The sequence below is a fragment of the Amblyraja radiata genome, chromosome 1, assembly GCF_010909765.2.
Source record: "Amblyraja radiata isolate CabotCenter1 chromosome 1, sAmbRad1.1.pri, whole genome shotgun sequence".
Lineage (NCBI taxonomy): Eukaryota > Metazoa > Chordata > Chondrichthyes > Rajiformes > Rajidae > Amblyraja > Amblyraja radiata.
This window is the reverse complement of record NC_045956.1, coordinates 110738581-110758851: the sequence shown is the minus strand read 5'-3', so window position 1 is coordinate 110758851 and position 20271 is coordinate 110738581. Positions and strand designations below refer to the sequence as shown.

Genomic DNA, 20271 nt, shown 5'->3' with positions numbered 1-20271 from the left:
ATTAAAATATATATAGATTTTCCTTGATAAAATGTCTAACAGTCAATTGCAAAATGTTCAACCAATATTTATCCAATTTCCATTCTTTAAACTGTAGCAACTAACTGATGCAAATTCCACACATTGATTGCTCATCTAATGAGCCACAAAGATGTCACCAGCACTAAATTGGGATAAATGACAGCACATTCTTTGTACTGAAACACTTGTCCTCATGGCCATAATTCCAGTTCTTCCTTTTCTCAACTTCTCCATTTCTGCAGATCACCCGTTATTGAAGATCTACTATAAAAATGTTTGAGTCATACAGCTATCTGGATGCTCTAATTTCACTTTCTAAATGAGGCTGAGTGGATAGAGCGCTGGGAGGAGGAGAAGGAGGCAATGGTCAGCGGACAAGCCACCACCGATTGCAAGTGCAGCAGCAGGTGAGGGAGGAGGGAGCCCCTTGGTGACCGAGCACATCTTGTCTGTGGCAGCAGCCTGAAGAAAGCGCTGTCTCCAGAGGCTGCAACATGAGCCACAACAGCAGCCATATCGCCAGACCATGCAGTGGCTGAAGAAGGGCTGGCTGGTGCAGTCAGTTGAGGTGGGGTCAGAAGCCGGGACTCAAAACAGCAGTGGGTGGCTTTGGCAGGTCTGTCCGCTATTTCCAAAATCCATTCTACAGTGGTCTGTTAAAATGAGGTTTTACTGTACACATATTTAGGCAAATCAAGAGTATTCCACTAACTTTCCAACAGTGCCTCAGAACATGGAACGTCATTTAACAATCAGAAGCAAATCATGGGCAAAATACTTAAACTAAAATTGTGATTTTTAAACTGCAAAATACAGGACAACAAAGTATTTAGAAATAAATTACTCATTTCAGAATAAGTTACATTTCTGTTGAAGTCAGCCTATCTTTTACATTGAAAAGCATTAAGGCGGATAAATTCATACGGCCTGATGGGATCTATCCCAGGTTATTGAGATGCAAGAGAAGAGATTGCAGGGCCCTTATCAAAGATCCTTGCATCTTCTCTCACCTCAGGCAAGATCCTGGAGAGTAGCCAATGCCATTCCTTTGTTTAAGAAGGTAGGTAGAGAGAAACCAGGGAATTATAGGCCAATGAGCCTTACAACAGCAGTAGGGTAACTATTGAAGGTAGACAAAAGTGCTGGAGAAACTCAGTGGGTGAGGCAGCATCTATGGAGCGAAGGAAATAGGCAACGTTTCGGGCCGAAACCCTTCTTCAGACTATTTCAGACTTCAGACTATTTCCTTCGCTCCATAGATGCTTAATCACCCGCTGAGTTTCTCCAACACTTTTGTCTACCTTCCATTTTCCAGCATCTGCAGTTCCTTCTTGAACAGGATAACGATTGAAGTGGATTCTTCATGATAGTATTTACTCGCATTTGGAAGAAAATGGGATATTCGAGAGTCAGCTCGGCTTTGTCCACAGCAGATCATGTCTTACTAACGAGCTTTTTGAGGAGGTGATGAAGATGATTGATGAGGATGGGGGAATTACTGTTGTCTACATGGATTTTAGTAAGGCATTTGATATACCACATGGTAGGCCGATCCAGAAGTTTAAGATGCATGGGATACATGGTGACTTGGGGGTTTGGATTCAGAACGGGTGTATTCATAGAAGACAAAGGGTAACATGGTGGAAGGGCATTATTCGGACTGGAGATTTGTGACCACTGGTGTTTGCTCCAAGTAAGAATTTCATTTTTCCGTTTTCGATACATATGATAAATAAATATTCTTGACTTCATCTTGACTGTAAGGATCTGCGCTGCATCTGTTTTTGATGCACATAAACGACTTGGAGCTAAAGGTAGATGGGGTGGTTAGTAAGTTTGCAGACAATATCAAAATCGGAGGAGTTGTGGTCGGTGAGGAAGAATTTAATCCAAGCAAGTCTATCATAAGATTATAAGCGATAGGAGCAGAATTAGGCCACTCGACCCATCACGTCTGCTCCGCCATTCAATCATGGCTGATCTATCTCCCTCCTAATCCCTTTCTCCTACCTTATCCCCATAATCTCTGACATCCGTACTAATCAAGACAACTATGGGACAACTATATAACGAATGACCAGATCTTTAACAGTATTGAAGATCCAAGTTCATAGGTCCATAAAAGTGGCAACACTCAGGGCATTGAGTATAACAGTCAGGAAATTATGGGGGAAGTTTTATAAAACTTGGGTAGGCCGCATTTGGAGTATTGTGCGCAGTTCTGGTTGCCCCATTACAGGAAGGACATGGAGACTTTAAAGAGGGTGCAGAAGAGGTTTATTAGAATGTTTGACCTGATTAGAAGTTATTAGTTGAGAAGAGTTGGAAAAAGCTAGATTATTTTCTCCAGAGCATTGGAGGTTGAGGGAGGACTTGACAGAAGCATATAAAATTATGAGTTGCTTAGATGGATTAGACAGTCAGAAACCTTTTACCAGAGTGGAAATGTCAAATAATAGAGCGCACAAGCTTTAAGGAAAATGTGGGACAATTTTTCTTTAAAAGCAGAGAGGTGTTTTGTGTTAATTGCGCTGCCAGGGATAGTGCTGGAAGAAGATATGACAGCTACATTTAAGAGGTTTTAAGATAGGGGCAGGAGAAATGGAGAGATATGGATCACATGCAGGCTGAGGGGATTAATTTAACTTGGCATCATGTTCGACGCAAACATTTTGGGACAAATAACTTGTTCTAATGCTATACAGTTTTATTTTCATTGGACCAAAATATATTCTCAGGGGTAGGAATGATCATGGATTCAAATTCATAATTCTAGGTATATTTTATAAATCAGCTCAGTCTAAAAGCAAAGATAAATTTGTATTTCAAGATTTCTATAGCTATTCAAAATGTTAAGAGCTTTATTTTTTTTTTGAGTATCGGGACCACAACTGTGTATAAATTTGCGTACCTTTGCTTCTTTGATTTCTTTATCAGCAATTTCCAGGGCAATTTCTTTATCGCGTTCTAATTGTTGTGCCAAATGGTCAATCTCATTCAATTCATTACACAAGTGTTCGTTTTTAGTGCTGAGGTTTACAACCTCATTTGTTGCCTCGCTTTTTTTCTCCAGAAGTTCCTTCATCTGCTTCTCCAGATCACAGTTAGTTCTCTGAAGATATTCAACCTGCAATTTGAGGTTCAAAATAAATTACTCTCAAGTATGTTCTCCATACCATAATGCGAATGCATGTTTGAATTAATAGAAGTTCATTCTCCTCTCATTATTATTCCCCTTTATCCAAAAATCTTTCCCCAGTTACAAATAGCAACACCAATCTTTACTACCACTCCTAAGCAGAATCTCACTGACTACTTTTTCACAGGTAACTGGTCAGACAGTATGGGCAGGCAAGAAACTAAGAAACGCAGTACCTTGATCGTCAGCTTAAAAACGAAAATATATTGGGACAGAGATTAGATCAGAAGATCGGCACATAGATAAACATTTTGGCCACCAAGGCGGCATCACCCTTTTACAACAAACCTTCGCAATTCCCATTGGTTACTCTCCCCATATTCTCAGCAACTCCCCCAGATTCTATCATCTACATATTAGGGGCAATTTTAGTGGCTGAATAACCCAGCAATCCGCGCATCTTTGGGAAGTGGAAGGAAAATTAATCAGCTGGAAGAATTCCCCACAATCACAGAAATGTGCAAACTAGTCAGTATCTGAGGTAGTCTGATCCCCAGATGAGGTATGCTTCTACTAGTTATGCCACAGTGCTGCCAAAGTGAGCATTCTTGCGATTAGGTAAATTCCCCCTTATGAATAGAGTACTTAATCAGATTAACAATCATCTTATCATGCCAATTCCATCAATATCTCTCAATACCCGCATGATGAAATAAGTATATTTTATAATTAAAGAGTACAATCAAATCATCCTCTAAACTAGCAAACTAGTTAAACTTAGCAAACTAAGGATATTAATTCACACCTGGAGGTTTAAGTGTGCTATAAGGCGTTCATTGCTCTTGTTTTTAGCTTCAAGAGAGATAACATCATGAGGCCGACCACCTTCCAGTGATCGGTTCAGGCGCTCTATTTCCTCATCTCTTGCGTCAACCTGCAAAGGAATATCCAAAGATATTATATAAAACAGGACACAATTTAGTGACTTACCCCAATTTAGAACATCAGCTTGTGGACCAGCCCAGTCCTTAGCCATAACTATTTTAAAACTAAAAGATTTGTCCACTGACACTTCAGTCACTTGCCCATCCCAATTTCCTAGAAGTACGTCAAACTTTGTCCACTATCTTGTTGGGCCTCCCACGTATTGGCTAAGTAAACTTTCCGGAACACATTTGAGACATTCTAAAGAACTAAAAATTGACCTTCTTATACTAAAGTGTGGATTACACAGAAATTTGCAAAGAACTGAAGAAGCCATCTGTACAATAACAACTGATTCTTATTTTGATAAATATCTAAATCAAGCAAGAAACCTGTGAGGACAGCTGATGGAAACATAAAATGATTCTGCACTGACATAGAGGAGAGGCAGTGTTGAATCTTATCACCCCATTACATACATAGAAACATAGAAAATAGGTGCAGGAGGAGGCCATTCGGCCCTTCGAGCCAGCACTGCCATTCATTGCAATCACGGCTGATCGTCCCCAATCAATAACCTGTGCCTGCCTTATCCCCAGATCTCTTGATTCCACTAGCCCCTGGAGCTCTATCTAACTCTCTCTTAAATCCATCCAGTGATTTGGCCTCCACTGCCATCTGTGGCAGGGAATTCCACAAATTCACAACTCTCTGGGTGAAAACGTTTTTTCTCACCTCAGTCTTAAATGGCCTCCCCTTTATTATAAGATTGTGGCCCCTGGTTCTGGACTCGCCCAACATTGGGAACATTTTTCCTGCATCTAGCCTGTCCAGTCCTTTTATAATTTTATATGTTTCTATAAGATTCCCCCTCATCCTTCTAAACTCCAGTGAATACAAGCCTAGTCTTTTCAATCTTTCCTCATATGACAGTCCCGCCATCCCAGGGATCAATCTTGTGAACCTATGATGCACTGCCTCAATGCCAAGGATGTCCTTCCTCAAATTAGGAGACCAAAACTGTACGCAATACTCCAGATGTGGTCTTACCAGATCCCTATACAACTGCAGAAGAACCTCTCTACTCCTATACTGAAATCCTCTTGTTATGAAGGCCAACATTCCATTAGCTTTCTTCACTACCTGCTGTACCTGCACGCCAATTTTCAGTGACCGATGTACAAGGACACCCAGGTCTCGCTGTACCTCCCCCTTACCTAACCTAACCTAACCTCCTAACATCCTCTTCACAGTTCACACTGCCACCCAGCTTTGTGTCATCCGCAAACTTGCTAGTGTTGCTCCTAATTCCATCTTCCAAATCATTAATATATATGGTAAACAGTTGTGGCCCCAACACCGAGCTTTGCGGCACTCATCTATCTATAAAGGGCCTGTCCCGCGAGCATGCGACAAGCGCGACCCAACATGGTCGCTTGAGCCATACGGCCTCGCGGGTCCCACTTCGATCGCCGGAGCCGTATGGAGTTGTGCGGAGCTGGTCCCGACATCGCGCGGTGCTCCGAAAAACTGACACTGTTCAAAAATTCCACGCGGCAACGGCCTGCCGGCCCGCAGCCGCCTCAACGCCGTACGCACCGCGTCACAACGCTGTACGCAGCGTCTTGACGCATTGAAAAAAATGTCAAAGAAGAGGGTGAGAGCTGGTCTGCCCATGAATATCAAGACAAAGGTTATGTAATGCAGATTGTTTAAAGAATTCAAAGCAATGATTAAGTGGCGATAGTGGAATAATTCAGTTTTTCCAGGAGCCAGTATAGAGAATTGGGAGACATAATAAGCAGAAGGACAAAATAACACGCTTGATCAAAATAATTAATGTGACAATCTAAAAGATTATTAGTTTTCTCAGTAGTAATGTAAACCAAATGCAGCTTACGTGCTCCCTCAGAGCCAAAAGACATATTTTAGACACATGATGGAAAGCAATGGAAAAGACAGCAAATAGAAGGAAAGAAGTGGATTTGATCAAACAATCTACTAAAATGTCTCTAAACAGATGTGGATAGCCATTGTGAAGGGCTCCTTTGGACAGCACTGGGCTATGCAGTTAACAAGAATCAACGCTGTCGCAGAATATACTGAAATATACTGAAGGAGCATCCACATCAGCAAACTTTATGGATGTTGATGTTTGGTGTTTGAAAAAGGGGAAGTTATCTTTTAATGTTGAAAATTCAGATACAAACTTGTCATCTATAATAAACTTGAAAATTCAGAAACAGACTGTGAATATGGATTTTTTTAAATGTTGGCTTTTGATGTGATACTTCATAAATTATTTTAATTGATTCTTGCTAACTGTAAATAATTCACTTTGATAATATGTAACAATATATTTTATGCTCCAAAGCAATTCCAATATAACTATCTCTATTATTATAAAACTCAGATTTTGGATGTGGATGTATTTGTGTGTGTCTTGTTTGTGTGAGATTCACATCTCCTCGAAAACACGTCGTGCTAACGGTGACATTTTTACATATTCCGATAGAGATTTACCTCATATTTCAAAAATCGCCTCATCTGAAAATTTGTTTAATTATTTCTTGAGTTTTTTTATTAAAATTGCTCATAAATCATAGATCTTTTTTAACGAGCTAATGACGTCACAATGGCTCTGCTCCTCGCAGACAGCTGCGCAGTTTTCAAAGCGCAGCCTGCTGGCCGCTGTTTTTACACGCGCTGCGAGGTAGGTTAACTCCACCCCCCCCCCCCCGACTCATAGTCATTTTGTCGTCTCCTGCTCGCAGTCAACTCGCACTCGGCCGGCCGTCCGCAGCGCCCCACACCACCTGCAGCCCAGCCGCCCTCCGCGGCTCTGGATTGAAGCCGCTGAACACACAGTAATTTGTTTGGACTTCCGAGATCCCGCGAGGTCCTGAGGCCTGCCGCCCGCTCGACGAGTTCAAGTTCGCCCCTCCCTCTCTCTCCCCCCCTCCCCCTCCTTTCTCCTCATCTCCCCCTCCCCTCCTCTCCCCCTCCTTCCTCCTCTTCCCTCACGCCCCCTCTTCCCCCCACACTCCCTCCCCCCTCCGCCCCCCCTCTTCACCTCCCTCCCCCCTCCACCTCCACCCCCCCTCTTCACCTCCCTCCCCCCTCCACCTCCACCCCCCCTCTTCACCTCCCTCCCCCTCCCCTCCACCCCCCCTCTTCACCTCCCTCCCCCTCCCCTCCACCCCCCCTCTTCACCTCCCTCCCCCTCCCCTCCACCCCCCCTCTTCACCTCCCTCCCCCTCCCCTCCACCCCACCTCTTCACCTGCCTCCCCCTTCCCCCCCACTGTCTCCCTCCTCCACCCCTTCCCCCTTCTCCCCCCCCTTCCCTCTTTCTCTGCCCCACTCTCTCTGCCCCTCGAGATGGGGCGGGGATGGGGTAAAAGGAACCAATGAATAATATTAATATAATATCAAGGGGGGTGGTTAGTGTGTGGGTGGGGGGTGGTTAGTGTGTGTGCGATGCCGCAGGCCGTCCCCCCCCGCAACCGCGCGTTGAGGGGACGGGACTCAATTGGGCTCCCTTGGTCTATTCAACAGTAAGCCAACACACGATTACGTATTCACCATTTTGCAGATTTAAAATATACTTCTCAAAAATGTCATTTTTAGTATATAAAATATTTAGATTCAGAATCCCCAACATCGTTCTCTTAATTTTGAAAGTAAATAAAGTAATAATATATTAAAAATATTTGTCTGATTGTTACAAAAATATAAATAGCTAGCTTTCAAAGACTTTACTTCCACAAGTAAAAATTCCCAATTCAAATAATTCCGCAGCTTAATTCTATCATTAGGTCAGGACATAATGGTTCAATAAAATCCAGCTGATGTAATATTCAGCAAGCATTAAGGAATCTGGAAAAGGAGAATGAACGGGGCCACAATTTTCCTGTCTGTAAGTCGACCACAAAAGAAACCAACGAAAAGGCTACCCACTGAATGTGGATATGAGTGTAAACTCAACCAATATTTGAGCTGTATTTTCATATGAAAGTGGTTATAAAATCTACAAGAACAATGGCTTATATAGGAATAAGCCTGGCTAAGCTACAATGGGGTGAAGAGAGAAAATAAAGAATGGATCATCGCTTGGCCGTGGGACAGATTTGTTAACATAAATAATTTAATATTTTCCATATCTCAGCCATAAAACTATCACATCTGAACACACGTTTAAAGTATTCTGTGAATTAAATACTGAACTCTTATTAAAGAATGAAACCAGGAATACGTTAGCAATCAGCTGAATGGAAAATAAAGAACCACGTTTGCTCAGCTGAAAATAATTAATTTTAAATAAAAACCACACTTAAGTTTGCATGCTCTCACCTGTCTCTGAAATTTTCTCATACCGCGATCTGATTTATCCAGTTCAGCCTTGAGATTATTAACTGCATCTTGAAGACCCATTATTCTGGTAAATCATGAAAATAAATCAAAAGTAAACATCACATAAGGATTATTTGCATCTGAGTGTTAGTGGAAGAACAGTTAAGGAAAGATTTAATTAAGAAAGTAAGATTTATCGGACACAAATAAAAGTAAATTGAATGTTAGGTCACTTATGGTGAAATGTTATCTCAAATATGAAATTAATTCTCTCCAAAGACTTTGGTTGCTGGGTCAACTAGAGATATACAAATTTATATATGCATAAGAGTACAAACACCGTTTTGGGTTAATGTACAAAAGAGAATTAAAATTAAAGCTAACAATCACCAAAACATTACCTGGTGACTCTTTTTTTAAGCATTTCATTATGGTCTTTCTATTGTCTGGGTCAGAAATCTCATTGGGAGGCAGCAAGACATTCTGATGGGGAGAGTGAACATCCAGAGATTGCAGCCCGTATCATCATCATCAAAGGTTTCAATAGAAAATGGGAGGCTAACGTGTAGACTGAGTGTAAGGAGTAAGGAAAAAAAAAGCAGGATACCAAAAAAATATATATTTTTAAAGAGAAACAGTGTAGAACAGGCTCTTCATCCAACCGAGTCCACGCCGACCATCGATCACCTATACATGTTCTATTTTATCACACTTTCGCCTCCTAAGCACTAGAGGCAATTAACAGAAGCCAATTAACCTACAAACCTGCTTGTCTTTAAGATGTGGGAGGAAACAGCGTGAGCTCCCAGAGAAATACCCACAGTCACTGAAAGAATGTACACACTCCGCACACAGAACCCGTATTCAAGATCGAACCCTGATCTCTGGTGCTGTGAGGTCGTAGCTCTACCGCTGCACCAATGATATTATCTCTGGATTTCTCCAATTGCCATGTGTATAGGAACCAGAGGATAATGCAAGGTGGACTGAAGAACTGGTGCAGGTGGGAGAGCTTTAGTTCAGAGGATACTAGGATCAGTTGTGGAGAAGATGGGACCTGTGGATTGCACCTCCTCGGCAAGACCATGCTTAATATCCATACAGGCAGCTGTTCTCAAGCTGTTGGGGGCGAACTTTAAACTAGTTTTGCAGAGGTTGGGAAGCTGGGTAAAGATTCAGAAGAGAGTAAAGGAGATACATAACTGGAAGGAAGAAAGTTGAATTGATAGGAAAAAAATACAAATTTAACAATAAAGGAGTGTGAAAGTGTGAAACTATATCCAAAAAACACTCAATTGCAGAAAGCAATATTTGAACAAAGACGTGGAATTAATTCAGAAAAGTTTGTGGTAATGCAGATTAGGTGTGCATCAAGTCAAGAGAACACAGACAGAAGAATACCCAGTGACAAAAGAATGTTAGTTCAGAAACCCTCATTACTGTTCAAAAATAACTTAGATATGTGGGGAGATTATGTGTTCGGCACGGACTAGAAGGGTCGAGATGGCCTGTTTCCGTGCTGTAAATTGTTATATGGTTATATGAATATAGAGAAATAAATTGCAAAGCCATAGTCTAGTGTTAGAAGGTGGGATTAAATTCAGTGCTTCCTCGAAAACACTCATGGAATTGATCCTGTGCTATAAATGTTTTGTATGACGCTAGTTTGGTTTAAAAAAAAATTATCAGTCATGGGTGAAAAAATAACCGAGCCAGTCCCAAATGTTGGCTACAGTAGAAAGTTACAAATTTCAATGCTCCTATCGAGGTGCTTTGCAACTTCACCCAAAGACCATGAGACAAAGGAGCAGAATTTGGCCATTTGGCTCGAGTCTACTCTGCCATTCATTCATGCTTGATCTAATTTTCCCAAAAGTTATTGCCTTACAGTGCCAGAGACCTGGGTTTGATCCTGTCTACAGATGTTGTCTGTACGGTTTGTACATTCTCCCTGTGACCACGTGGGTTTTTACCAGGTGCTCCGTTTGCTTCCACACTCCAAAATTGTAAAATATTTGTAGGTTAATTGGCTTTGGTAAAAATTGTAAATTGTCCCTAGTGTGTAGGATAGTGCTAATGTATGAGGATCGGTGGTCGGCGCAGACTCGGTGGACCAAAGGGCCTGTTTCCGCGCTGTATCTCTAGTCTAAACTAAACTAAGAAATTAATTCCAGATTCACCAACCTCTGGCTAAAGAAATACTTCCTCATCACCATTCTAAAAAACAAGACAGTCTCCAAACTCTGTAACCAATCAGAAACTATTTCCTCCAGCAGTCCTCTCCAAAAATTTGGAAACTTCAGTCAAATCAACCATCTTTTTAGATTCCATATAATAAAATTCAAAAATCTCAATTTACATAATCAGGTGTCATTGTGGTAAATCCGGTCTGTATTTCATCTAATACCAACAGAGCTTCCTCAGCTTGCAGACAGAGCTCCTCGTGCTGCTTAAAATGTGGTGCAACCAGAATTTTAGTAATCTCAAGATAAATTCTATCACCTTATATTCTAAGTAATAGGGCCCTTTACTTTTCTAGTCATCCTCTGCATTTGCCCATGACACTAAGAACACAGAGGTATGGATTTCACTCTGGAACATCCCCTACAGCTTCCAGCACTAACCCCCTCCTCATCCTCAACAACCACATCACTTTGGACTTTCAAAACTGTTAAATGTTGACCATTATGTCCTATCTTTTTCAAATTCAAACTGAATGATCAAAGCAATTGACTACAAATAACAATCTATCAATCTCCATATAAAAGTTAAAACTGAATTTCACTTTGCTATCTCTTCAAGACGTTGATTATAAATATCTTAAATTCCATGATCTTTGTCGTACATCATCAGTAATATCCCCCAAAATGATTTTTTCCCAGGTTAATTGTCAGATTAATAATGTGCCTCAGTTTCATGGCGTTCATTGAACCATCAATTAGGACAGGCAGCTCCCAATAAAGGCAGGCTACATGGAAAATTTACTAATATCAGTCTGCCTCTCTTAAAAAACAATCTGTAACGTTACCATCACCCAATTTATTTTTGATATTACCATCTCCATTTGCAAGTGTAATAAATGAACTGCAGATGTTCTCATAAATCACGTCATCACCTATGGTCTACCAGGATGCAATTGATCAATGTCATTGTTTTCAAACCACACAAGGCTGTAAAATCCTCACCTGTGGCCATTGTGATGACAACAAACGATTTTGGAGACAAATACAAACAAAGCCAAGCTCATTGATCAAGTCCTCAATTTAGTGGCTTACACATTTTTTCATGCTGGGGCATACTATTCAAAATTAATAATGCCAGAAAGATCATCTGAGCAGCCTCATTCTAAGACTATTAATGGTTTTGTGACAGTTGACACAATTTACACATCTGAGAAAAAAAGTTGTAAGAAAGTCTCTCTCCAGAAATTTGGGTAGAAAATGTTGGCTGATATTTCAGTTTAGTAAATGAGGGAATGGTGCACCATCGAAAGACTTGGCGTTAACAAAGAGCCTCGTGTTCTCAGTTGAAATGATCCCATGACATTATTTAGAAGAAAAGCTGGAGTTGCCTTCAACCACTATTTATCCATCAGTCAACATTATTACGTCATTATATGGTATTTAAATACTGCTGTTTGTAGCAGCTGCTGTGCACAAACTGGTTGCCATGTTTCTCATGTAAAGGGTTATCATAGAGTTTCATAGCTTTCTGCCCCGAGTTTGTGCCTACCATCAAGCATCCCTTTACACTAATCCCATTTTACATTGCCTAGATTTTACCACTCACTATACACTTGGGCAATTTACAGTGGCTAATTAACCCACCGCCTTTGGAATGTGGGAGGAAACCCCGTCAACTGCAAGAACGTGCAAATACAGACTGCACTGGGGGGGGGGGGGGGGGGTTCAGCAGCGAACCCAGGAAACTGGAGCTGCGAGACAGCAGCTCTACAAGTTGTGCCACTGTGGTGACAATTATGGGATATGCTGTTAGGATACGTCTTTCTATTGTATATTTAGGAATTATTAAGTATATTTAGGGAGATTTAATTTTATGGCTGTACTCCCAATTTCTTACTGTTCTGTGAAGGTGCTGGTGATTTATCTTTAATCCTCAGGAAATGTGTATGGCAAAGACAATTAAGGCATTGCAGAATTTTGAACCAGCAACATAAAGTATAATTTACTTTAATATCATGATGCTGTATGATTAAAATATATTACTCCCATGCACCTTCTTCCTTTGACTTGAAGATGGTGCGTTTGATAAATAAAGACCTTAGCATATGTCTATTATGAATTTTAAACATAGTACTCTTTGGATAGAGCAGACAATTGTTTAAGTTAGGGAATGAAATGTTAATCAAATGTAAACATTTCTTGACACACTTCTTTGTATAATTTAAATAGGTGGAGTCACTTGCCGAAGAATATCTATACAAAATAGCTATGGTAATTACCTGGCAGTTCCAGCCATATTTCTGATCAAAAGTCATCCAAGGATGCTGATGATGGGACTCTCGGCATTGATGCCCATTAGAGGTTGATTTTTTTTGGTGGTATGGATGCCTTGCCCACAAGCTGCAAACATTATTTATTACTTTAGCCCAATCACTGCCGTTGGATAGCAACCATTTTATTTATTCCACTGCCCTCACATTAAGACTATGATATAATTCTCTTGGCTTGTACTAGACTTCAATAATAGCTTGAAACAACAACTACTTAATGTGTCTGATATAATTCTGCGTGCTGCAATAGCTCTTCCAGATAAAGATTGAAATTAGCATTCCGTAGCATTAAGGGAAGTCACATATACCTCACCAGCATTGTCTGGATCAGACTGTTATGAGGTTTGAAAATGAGTACTGAAAATTTTAAGTATCAGCAATTGGATTATTGCTGAGTAATGGCTCTCTGAATGCACTGTTAAAAACTCCTTCCATAATTTGGTGGCAATTGGGAGTAGGGAAAACAAGGTAATAATAATTCATTGTATATTTTCTATCCTTTTGTGTCATGGCATGGCTAGACAAGTTCTGCAAGTAAGAATGTTCTTGTTCCGTTTCAGTACATATTCAGTACATATTACAATTAAACACTATTGACCCGACTCTTAACAATTGCTGGACAACTGTCAAACTGATGCTAGAATTGTTGATGTAACAGAATTGCTTAACTAGGAGCATAGCTAATTCTTCTAGACCACTCCCATAATGTTATCAACATTTGTAGCCATTGATGTGTCCTGTGCACTTACTGTGCATTGATATTAGAGAGTGGTCAACTTAAATAAGACTCAGTAACATTTTTAAGTGAAGATCGTTGTAAACATTTCAGTACTGTCCTTCTCACTGTCCGAGTGCTACCGACTGAACCGTAGATGATACTATGCTCTATATGCTTGATTACCCAAATTCCTTAGAATCATTTACCAATGCACCTATTTTAAAGATTCAACTTTTCTACCAGACTTTTCTTTTGAACTGAGATATTGTAAGTTCAGTGTTCCTTATTTTGCAATTAGAATTAGGTTATTATTCATATGCCCTATTATGTAAATTTTATCCACATTACTTTAGGACAGTCATTAAATTTTAATCTGTAAACTAATATTAAAATTAAGTATCATTTTACACTCTCTTAATAAAAAATAAATGTATTAAGTTCTATAATAATTGTATAGCTTTAGGAATTACAAATTATAAATACCTATCATCAGCCACATTCAATAGGTCCAGATAGTAGGGATCTTCAGTATGAATTTGTGGCGCTGATGCAATCCCTGATGGAGGAATTGACTGATCAATTTGCATTCGCTGTCGGCGAAATGGGATAGTGCGCCTTTTGCCACCTGCAAAATAAACAAAAGTCAATTGTTCTGCACCAAGGTTATTAAGATCTCACCTCATTTGTTCGTGTTTGATGTACGTACGTTCCATGCTTGGTCCTAAACTAAAACTGATTTATTGTTTTTTTTTTAACTTTTAGCCGCAGAATTGAAATAATTATGTCCAATAAAATAAATTAAACCAGCACCAATTAATTTGGACATTTCTACCGTTTGACAACATTTTGACTGTGATTTCAATAGACCTGATTACAGGAGTATTCAAAGTTCCTGGTAACTGGGTTACATAGGTCTATTTGTTCTATGATGTCATTTTATGACCTAACCTTCAGTGATGCAATATTTTTATCAACCATTTGGCGAGAGACATGTTAATGTGACGTCAGTGGCTTGAACCTTCTTCAAAAATGCCAGCAATTCCATGTAGAACAGTCAGCATTTATCTTTGTAACTGTGGAAGGTCATGAAGTTCTAAAGTTCTAAAATACCCCCTGATCCCTTGTGGCTAAAGGGATCAGGGGGTATGGAGAGAAGGCAGGTACAGGATACCAAGTTGGATGATCAGCCATGATCATATTGAATGGCGGTGCAGGCTCGAATGGCAGAATGGCCTACTCCTGCACCTATTTTCTATGTTTCTGTTTAGTTTAGTTTAGTTTAGAGATGCAACATGGAGAAAGGCCCTTCGGTCTGTCCACATTGACCATCGATCACTGTACATCAGTTCTTTATTATCGCACTTCAGCATCCTACACAGTAAAGACAATTTACAGCATCCAATTAACCAACAAATCTGCACGCCTTTAGAATGTGGGAGGAAACCATAGCACCTGGAGAAAACCAATGCGATCGCAAGGAGAATATACAGACTCTACGCAGACAGCACCCAGTCAGGATTGACCCCAGGTTTCTCGCGCTGAGGCAACAGCTCTAACGCTGTGCCATTGTGCTGCCGCAAAGTCCCAAATTTATACACAGTTGATTGCCGAGAATTTCTCAATTGTACTTTAAAGTTGGGCATCAATCGAGTTCAGCTAGTGAGTGCTAATTCCCACAAGGTTCCAAAAAACATTGGGAAATGTACTGATAAACCTATGCCAGCTTAGACATAGCGCAAGAGTTGCAAATTGTGCATTTGGAAAAGTATTGGCTCTGAGGATGAATGGTTAGAGTAATGTAATTTACAAATTTTTACTGTTGATGTACAGCTAATCTGAAGAAAATGAGGCTTGATTTATTTTAAATGTTTACTTTTCAAGAATACACATTAGTATGGTTAATTTTTAATTTGTACTTGAGTGCCTTTGAATGTTTAAGACATTTGCACATGTCCTGACGGTGACACCCTTAATAGCCAGTAAACTGGTGACAATGCTTAACTGGCTGTTAAATTAATTCTGTGGTCCAGGCTTGCAACTGAGGATCAGAAAGACAAGCATTGAGCTGTGAGGCGCCTTTCTAATCAGCTGAAGCTGGCCCATCCAAGATGTTTGCAATGTGGGATCTGCTATGGGTACTAACACATTTAGTGGCAGTTGGCTCAACAACACATGTAACAACCATATCTTTCAATGGCCACTATTGTAAAGTCCTATTTTTGTAATCTTTCTGGTCTATATTTTATGCTTATAAATGTTTTCTGCACTGCCTTTGCCCAGGGCTACAGACAAGCATTTACACCTCTTCCCTTTTATCACAAAACATTTCATTAAGGCAGCTTTAAAATTCTTTCGTAAGAAAAAGTAGAATATACCACAGATTGCCAACAATTGTGCAGTGTGGTACAAACTTTCCCAGAGGATAATCTGAGGTTGATCACGAGTGATCAATTAAATGGATATTTGGCTGAACTCGGGTGCCAAATTCTACCATCTACTTCTTTGGTGACCCTTGGACTATCCTTGATCAGACTTTGTTGGCTTTGCATTGCACTAGATCAGGGCTCGAAATTAACGGTTGCCCGGTTGCCACTGACCACTCAAAGTGCCGTCGGGCAACCTAAACGGCGAGTCATTTTGCCCGGCTTGGCAACTTGGTTTATACCGAAGATAGACACAAAAAACTGGAGTAACTCCGCGGGTCCGACAGCATCTCTGGAGAAAAGATGTTTTGTGACGTTTTGTGTCGGCGACGGTTGTTAGAAAGATGCTAAGTGTGGCATGACAGAAGGTCAGAGCGAATGACGGGCCCCGGACAGCAGCAGCGGCAATGGCCCCATCTACTCCTCCTCCTGCAACCCTGCCTGATAACGGCCGCTGCTGCCACTCCGCCAACGGCGCTTTCAAAACAGACCCTTGGAGGAGGGAGGTGTCGGCCAGTGGCTGAAGTAGAGTAGGGGGGGGGGGGGAGATTGAGCGCGGTGATTGGAGGGAGACGAGCCAAAACATTCTCGGCAGACCTGCACCGCAGCCAGGATCGATCCCGGTCTCCGGCGCTGCAATCTCTGCCGAACCGCCACTGGACCCATCCCCGTCCCCACCCGAGAGCCCACACCCCCCCTGGGGGTGGCCAGAGACGTCGGGAGTCAGATGGGAGCGGTGCCCCACAGCCAGCGCAGAGAAACAGCGCTAAACCCAGCTCACTCTGCCTGTCCCTGTCTGGATTGAGACAGGGCTGCAGGCGAGACCAAAGATTATAGAGGAGCTCCTCAATTATCTTTGGGCGAGACAGGCACAGTTGAGCTGCATTTAGCGCTGGATTGAGCCTCCGAAGTCTCGTGCGTGTGTGTGAGTGTGCGCATGCGCTCGCGGCCGCCAAGATATTCTGTCCAAAGTTTGATTCTGTCCGCGTATTTTGATTGCGATTTCCGTGCCTGACAGGTGTTGTCCGAGGAGTGCTGGCCTTCCTTCCCACCTCTGCCCCATCCTCTCTCTCTCTCTCTCTCGTACGCCCCCTTCCACTCCCTTTATCCCCTCCCCTCCTCATCTACTCCCCCCCCTCCCCCATCTATTCATCCTGCACTGATCTCCCTATCCACCTCGCATTGATTCTCCTGCCACTCCCCATCAATCCTACACTGGTCCCCCAATTCATCCTGTACTGACCCCCCTTCCCATCCATCCTGCACTGCTCCACCCCTTCATCCTGCACTGCTCTCCCCATCTATCCTTCACAAATCCCCCCAATTCAACCCCACTGATATCCCCCGCGCTCTCCCCTCTATACATAGTTCCCCCCCCCTTCTCAAGCCCCCCCCCCCCATCACCACCACTCCCCATCTATACATCCTGCACTGATTCAGACACCCCCCCATTGTGCTGGAAATGTCTTCAGAGCTAACATTGACTATGTTTGATAACGGAATGCAATCAAATATGTTTTAATTCCCAATGTTATTATTTGTTTTAATCCATAAAGATGGATTCATTAAATTGTGAACACGTGAAACATTAAAACCGCAGTGTTCAAAAGGGAACTGCAGATGCTGGAATATCGAAGGTACACAAAATTGCTGGGGAAACTCAGCGGGTGCAGCAGCATCTATGGAGCGAAGGAAATAGGCGACGTTTCGGGCCGAAACCCGGGAGTGGTGGTGATGGGGGGGGGGGCTTGAGAAGGGGGGGGACTATGTATAGAGGGGAGGGCGCGGGGGATATCAGTGGGGTTGAATTGGGGGGATTTGTGAAGGATGGATGGGGAGAGCAGTGCAGGATGAAGGGGTGGAGCAGTGCAGGATGGATGGGAAGGGGGGTCAGTACAGGATGAATTGGGGGACCAGTGTAGGATTGATGGGGAGTGGCAGGAGAATCAAGCTAAAACCGCAGTGTTCGACTGTCACTGACACGTTATTACAGAATTCATTTTAATGGCAAATCAATGCTCTATATATGGAGTATCAGTACTGTAGTTATTTAATGAGCAACATTCACAACTTTACGTTGGATTTATCCAGGTTGTACTTCTACAATCAGTCATATACATCACAAATTTGGTCAGGAGATATTTCAGTTGAAATTTTAACGTTAATTCTGAAGAGGGAATGATGGAAAAAGTGTTTATCACCAATTAAAAAAAATAAAAAATTGTTGCTTACAAACTGGGTATCTTCATTGCCACATACATCTAATCTGAATATCCGGTAATGTGGCGTCTTGACACCTTTAAATATATTACCGAAAGAACATTTGCTGCATTTATGTCCTTTAGCCATCTCTTGTCAGTTAGTGTAATGTTTAACCTGTCACATGGGTATAGTCAGTTTTAACAGCTATTATCATAAAATGCATTTAGAAAATTCCTTGCAACCTGTATATTTTGTTGTGGATAAATTATGTGGGAAGCGAGAGTGTTTCTGTACCAATAGCAATAACGACCCATGCTATGGCCATGTCATGATAACTTTCGGTCCTTCACAGAAACCATGCTTGCATCAATCCGTAGTGTGCATGGTTAAGCATATATGTTATCAAGGTCCAGGACTTATTGACACAGGTTGATCATATGCTGAATAATCCAACCACATTTTTGTTTGGAAGTGGAAAGAAATAATAAAAATTGCATTAATTGCAATGTGTAAAAAGAGTTGAGATACCGTATTATAATTTTGCTGCATGTCATTGTGGTATATATCATGTCTTGAATGGTGAATATGTTAGTTTGTGACTTTAAGCAGAAATAATATGTGAATGCTTCATTGAGCATAATTCCGACTAGTAACTACGCACTTCGTCCGAGCACACGTCATGCAAGCCGTCTTAAATGACCACCTAAACTGTCATTTGGCAACCTAAAAAGCTGACAAGGTTGCCCGGCTGGCAACAGGGAAAAAAAGTTAAGCGAGAGCCCTGTAGATGTTATTCCCTTCTCATGTATCAAAACACTGTAAATGGCTCGATTGCAATCATGCAGTCAATTGCTGACTGGATGGCACGTACCAAAAGCTTTTCACTGTACCTCAGCGCACATGACAATAAACTAAACTGAAATTCTACATAGTTACCAAACAATTGAAAACATCCAATCAGCATAGAAGCAGTTTACCACTGGCCCTCATAATTGCTGGACCCTGACTGCACAGCATGATTGCTCCCCAGTCTGGCCCTGTGGTTGTACTACCGTTTGTGGCTGTATGCTTCATGGCAAAGGCTTCACAACGGTGAGTGCCATGAATACCAAGTAAGCTTCAGACACCACCACAGCCTTCAAGATAGCCTGATGGCCTAAGTTATCAAAGGCTATTTTAGATTCCAAATGTCTCTGATGACAAATAGAAACATATTTAAATAATTAAAACTCAAATTATTAAGAAAAATATAACTTCTAAATTAATTTGAAGCCACAATGCACATTTAACATCACAAGCATATATTGAATAAAAAGAAAAATACAAAGTTATCTTTTCAAATAAAGCCAATGACCCTGGGATCCTTCTGGATACGCTAATAGTAACTGGCATAAAGCTGAGCGACCAGGAACAAAGTATACCCAGTCTCTCAACTCAGCGCAACCAATAGATAGTTGAAGAAGAAGGAGTCTGAAGAAGGGTTTCGGCCAGAAACGTCGCCTATTTCCTTCGCTCCATAGATGCTGCTGCACCCGCTGAGTTTCCCCAGCAATTTTGTGTACCAACCAATAGATATCCTTGAATGTATGCTCTACAGCAGGCTGTGCCTTTCTGCAGAACTAGGGGTGGCACGGCGGTAGCCTTACAGTGCCAGAGACCGGGGTTCGATCCTGACCACGTGTGGAGTCTTTACTGAGTTTGTACCTTCTCCCCGTGACCTTCATGGCTTTCCTCCCACACTCCAAAGATGTACAGGTTTGTTGGTTAATTGGTTTTGGTAAAATTGTAAATTGTCTCTAGTGTGTGTAGGATAGTGTTAGTGTGGTGGATCACTGGTCGGCGCGAACTCGGTGGGCCAAAGGACCTATTTTGACGCTGCACCTCGAAACTAAACTATTGACAAACTTTCCGACTGCTCCAGCCCATTGTGGAAGAATGTAGTGGCCATTTGGCTTATTTTGTGTGTCATTAATTATGGCA

General features: G+C 41.6%; 1 protein-coding gene across 7 annotated transcripts in view; it reads right to left on the bottom strand.

Annotated features, from left to right (window-relative positions):
• cep135 (centrosomal protein 135) overlaps positions 1-20271 on the bottom strand; it is a 120647-nt gene that overhangs the window by 70452 nt on the left and 29924 nt on the right. For 6 of the 7 annotated variants that reach the window (XM_033029058.1, XM_033029050.1, XM_033029025.1 and 3 more), the window contains exons 5-8: positions 14150-14291; positions 8436-8520; positions 3966-4094; positions 2933-3148 (exon numbers count right to left, since the gene is read on the bottom strand). In XM_033029058.1, the coding sequence (XP_032884949.1) occupies positions 2933-3148; positions 3966-4094; positions 8436-8520; positions 14150-14291 (572 nt within the window). The remainder of the gene's footprint in view (positions 1-2932; positions 3149-3965; positions 4095-8435; positions 8521-14149; positions 14292-20271) is intronic. The other variant, XM_033029069.1, reaches the window with a different exon arrangement.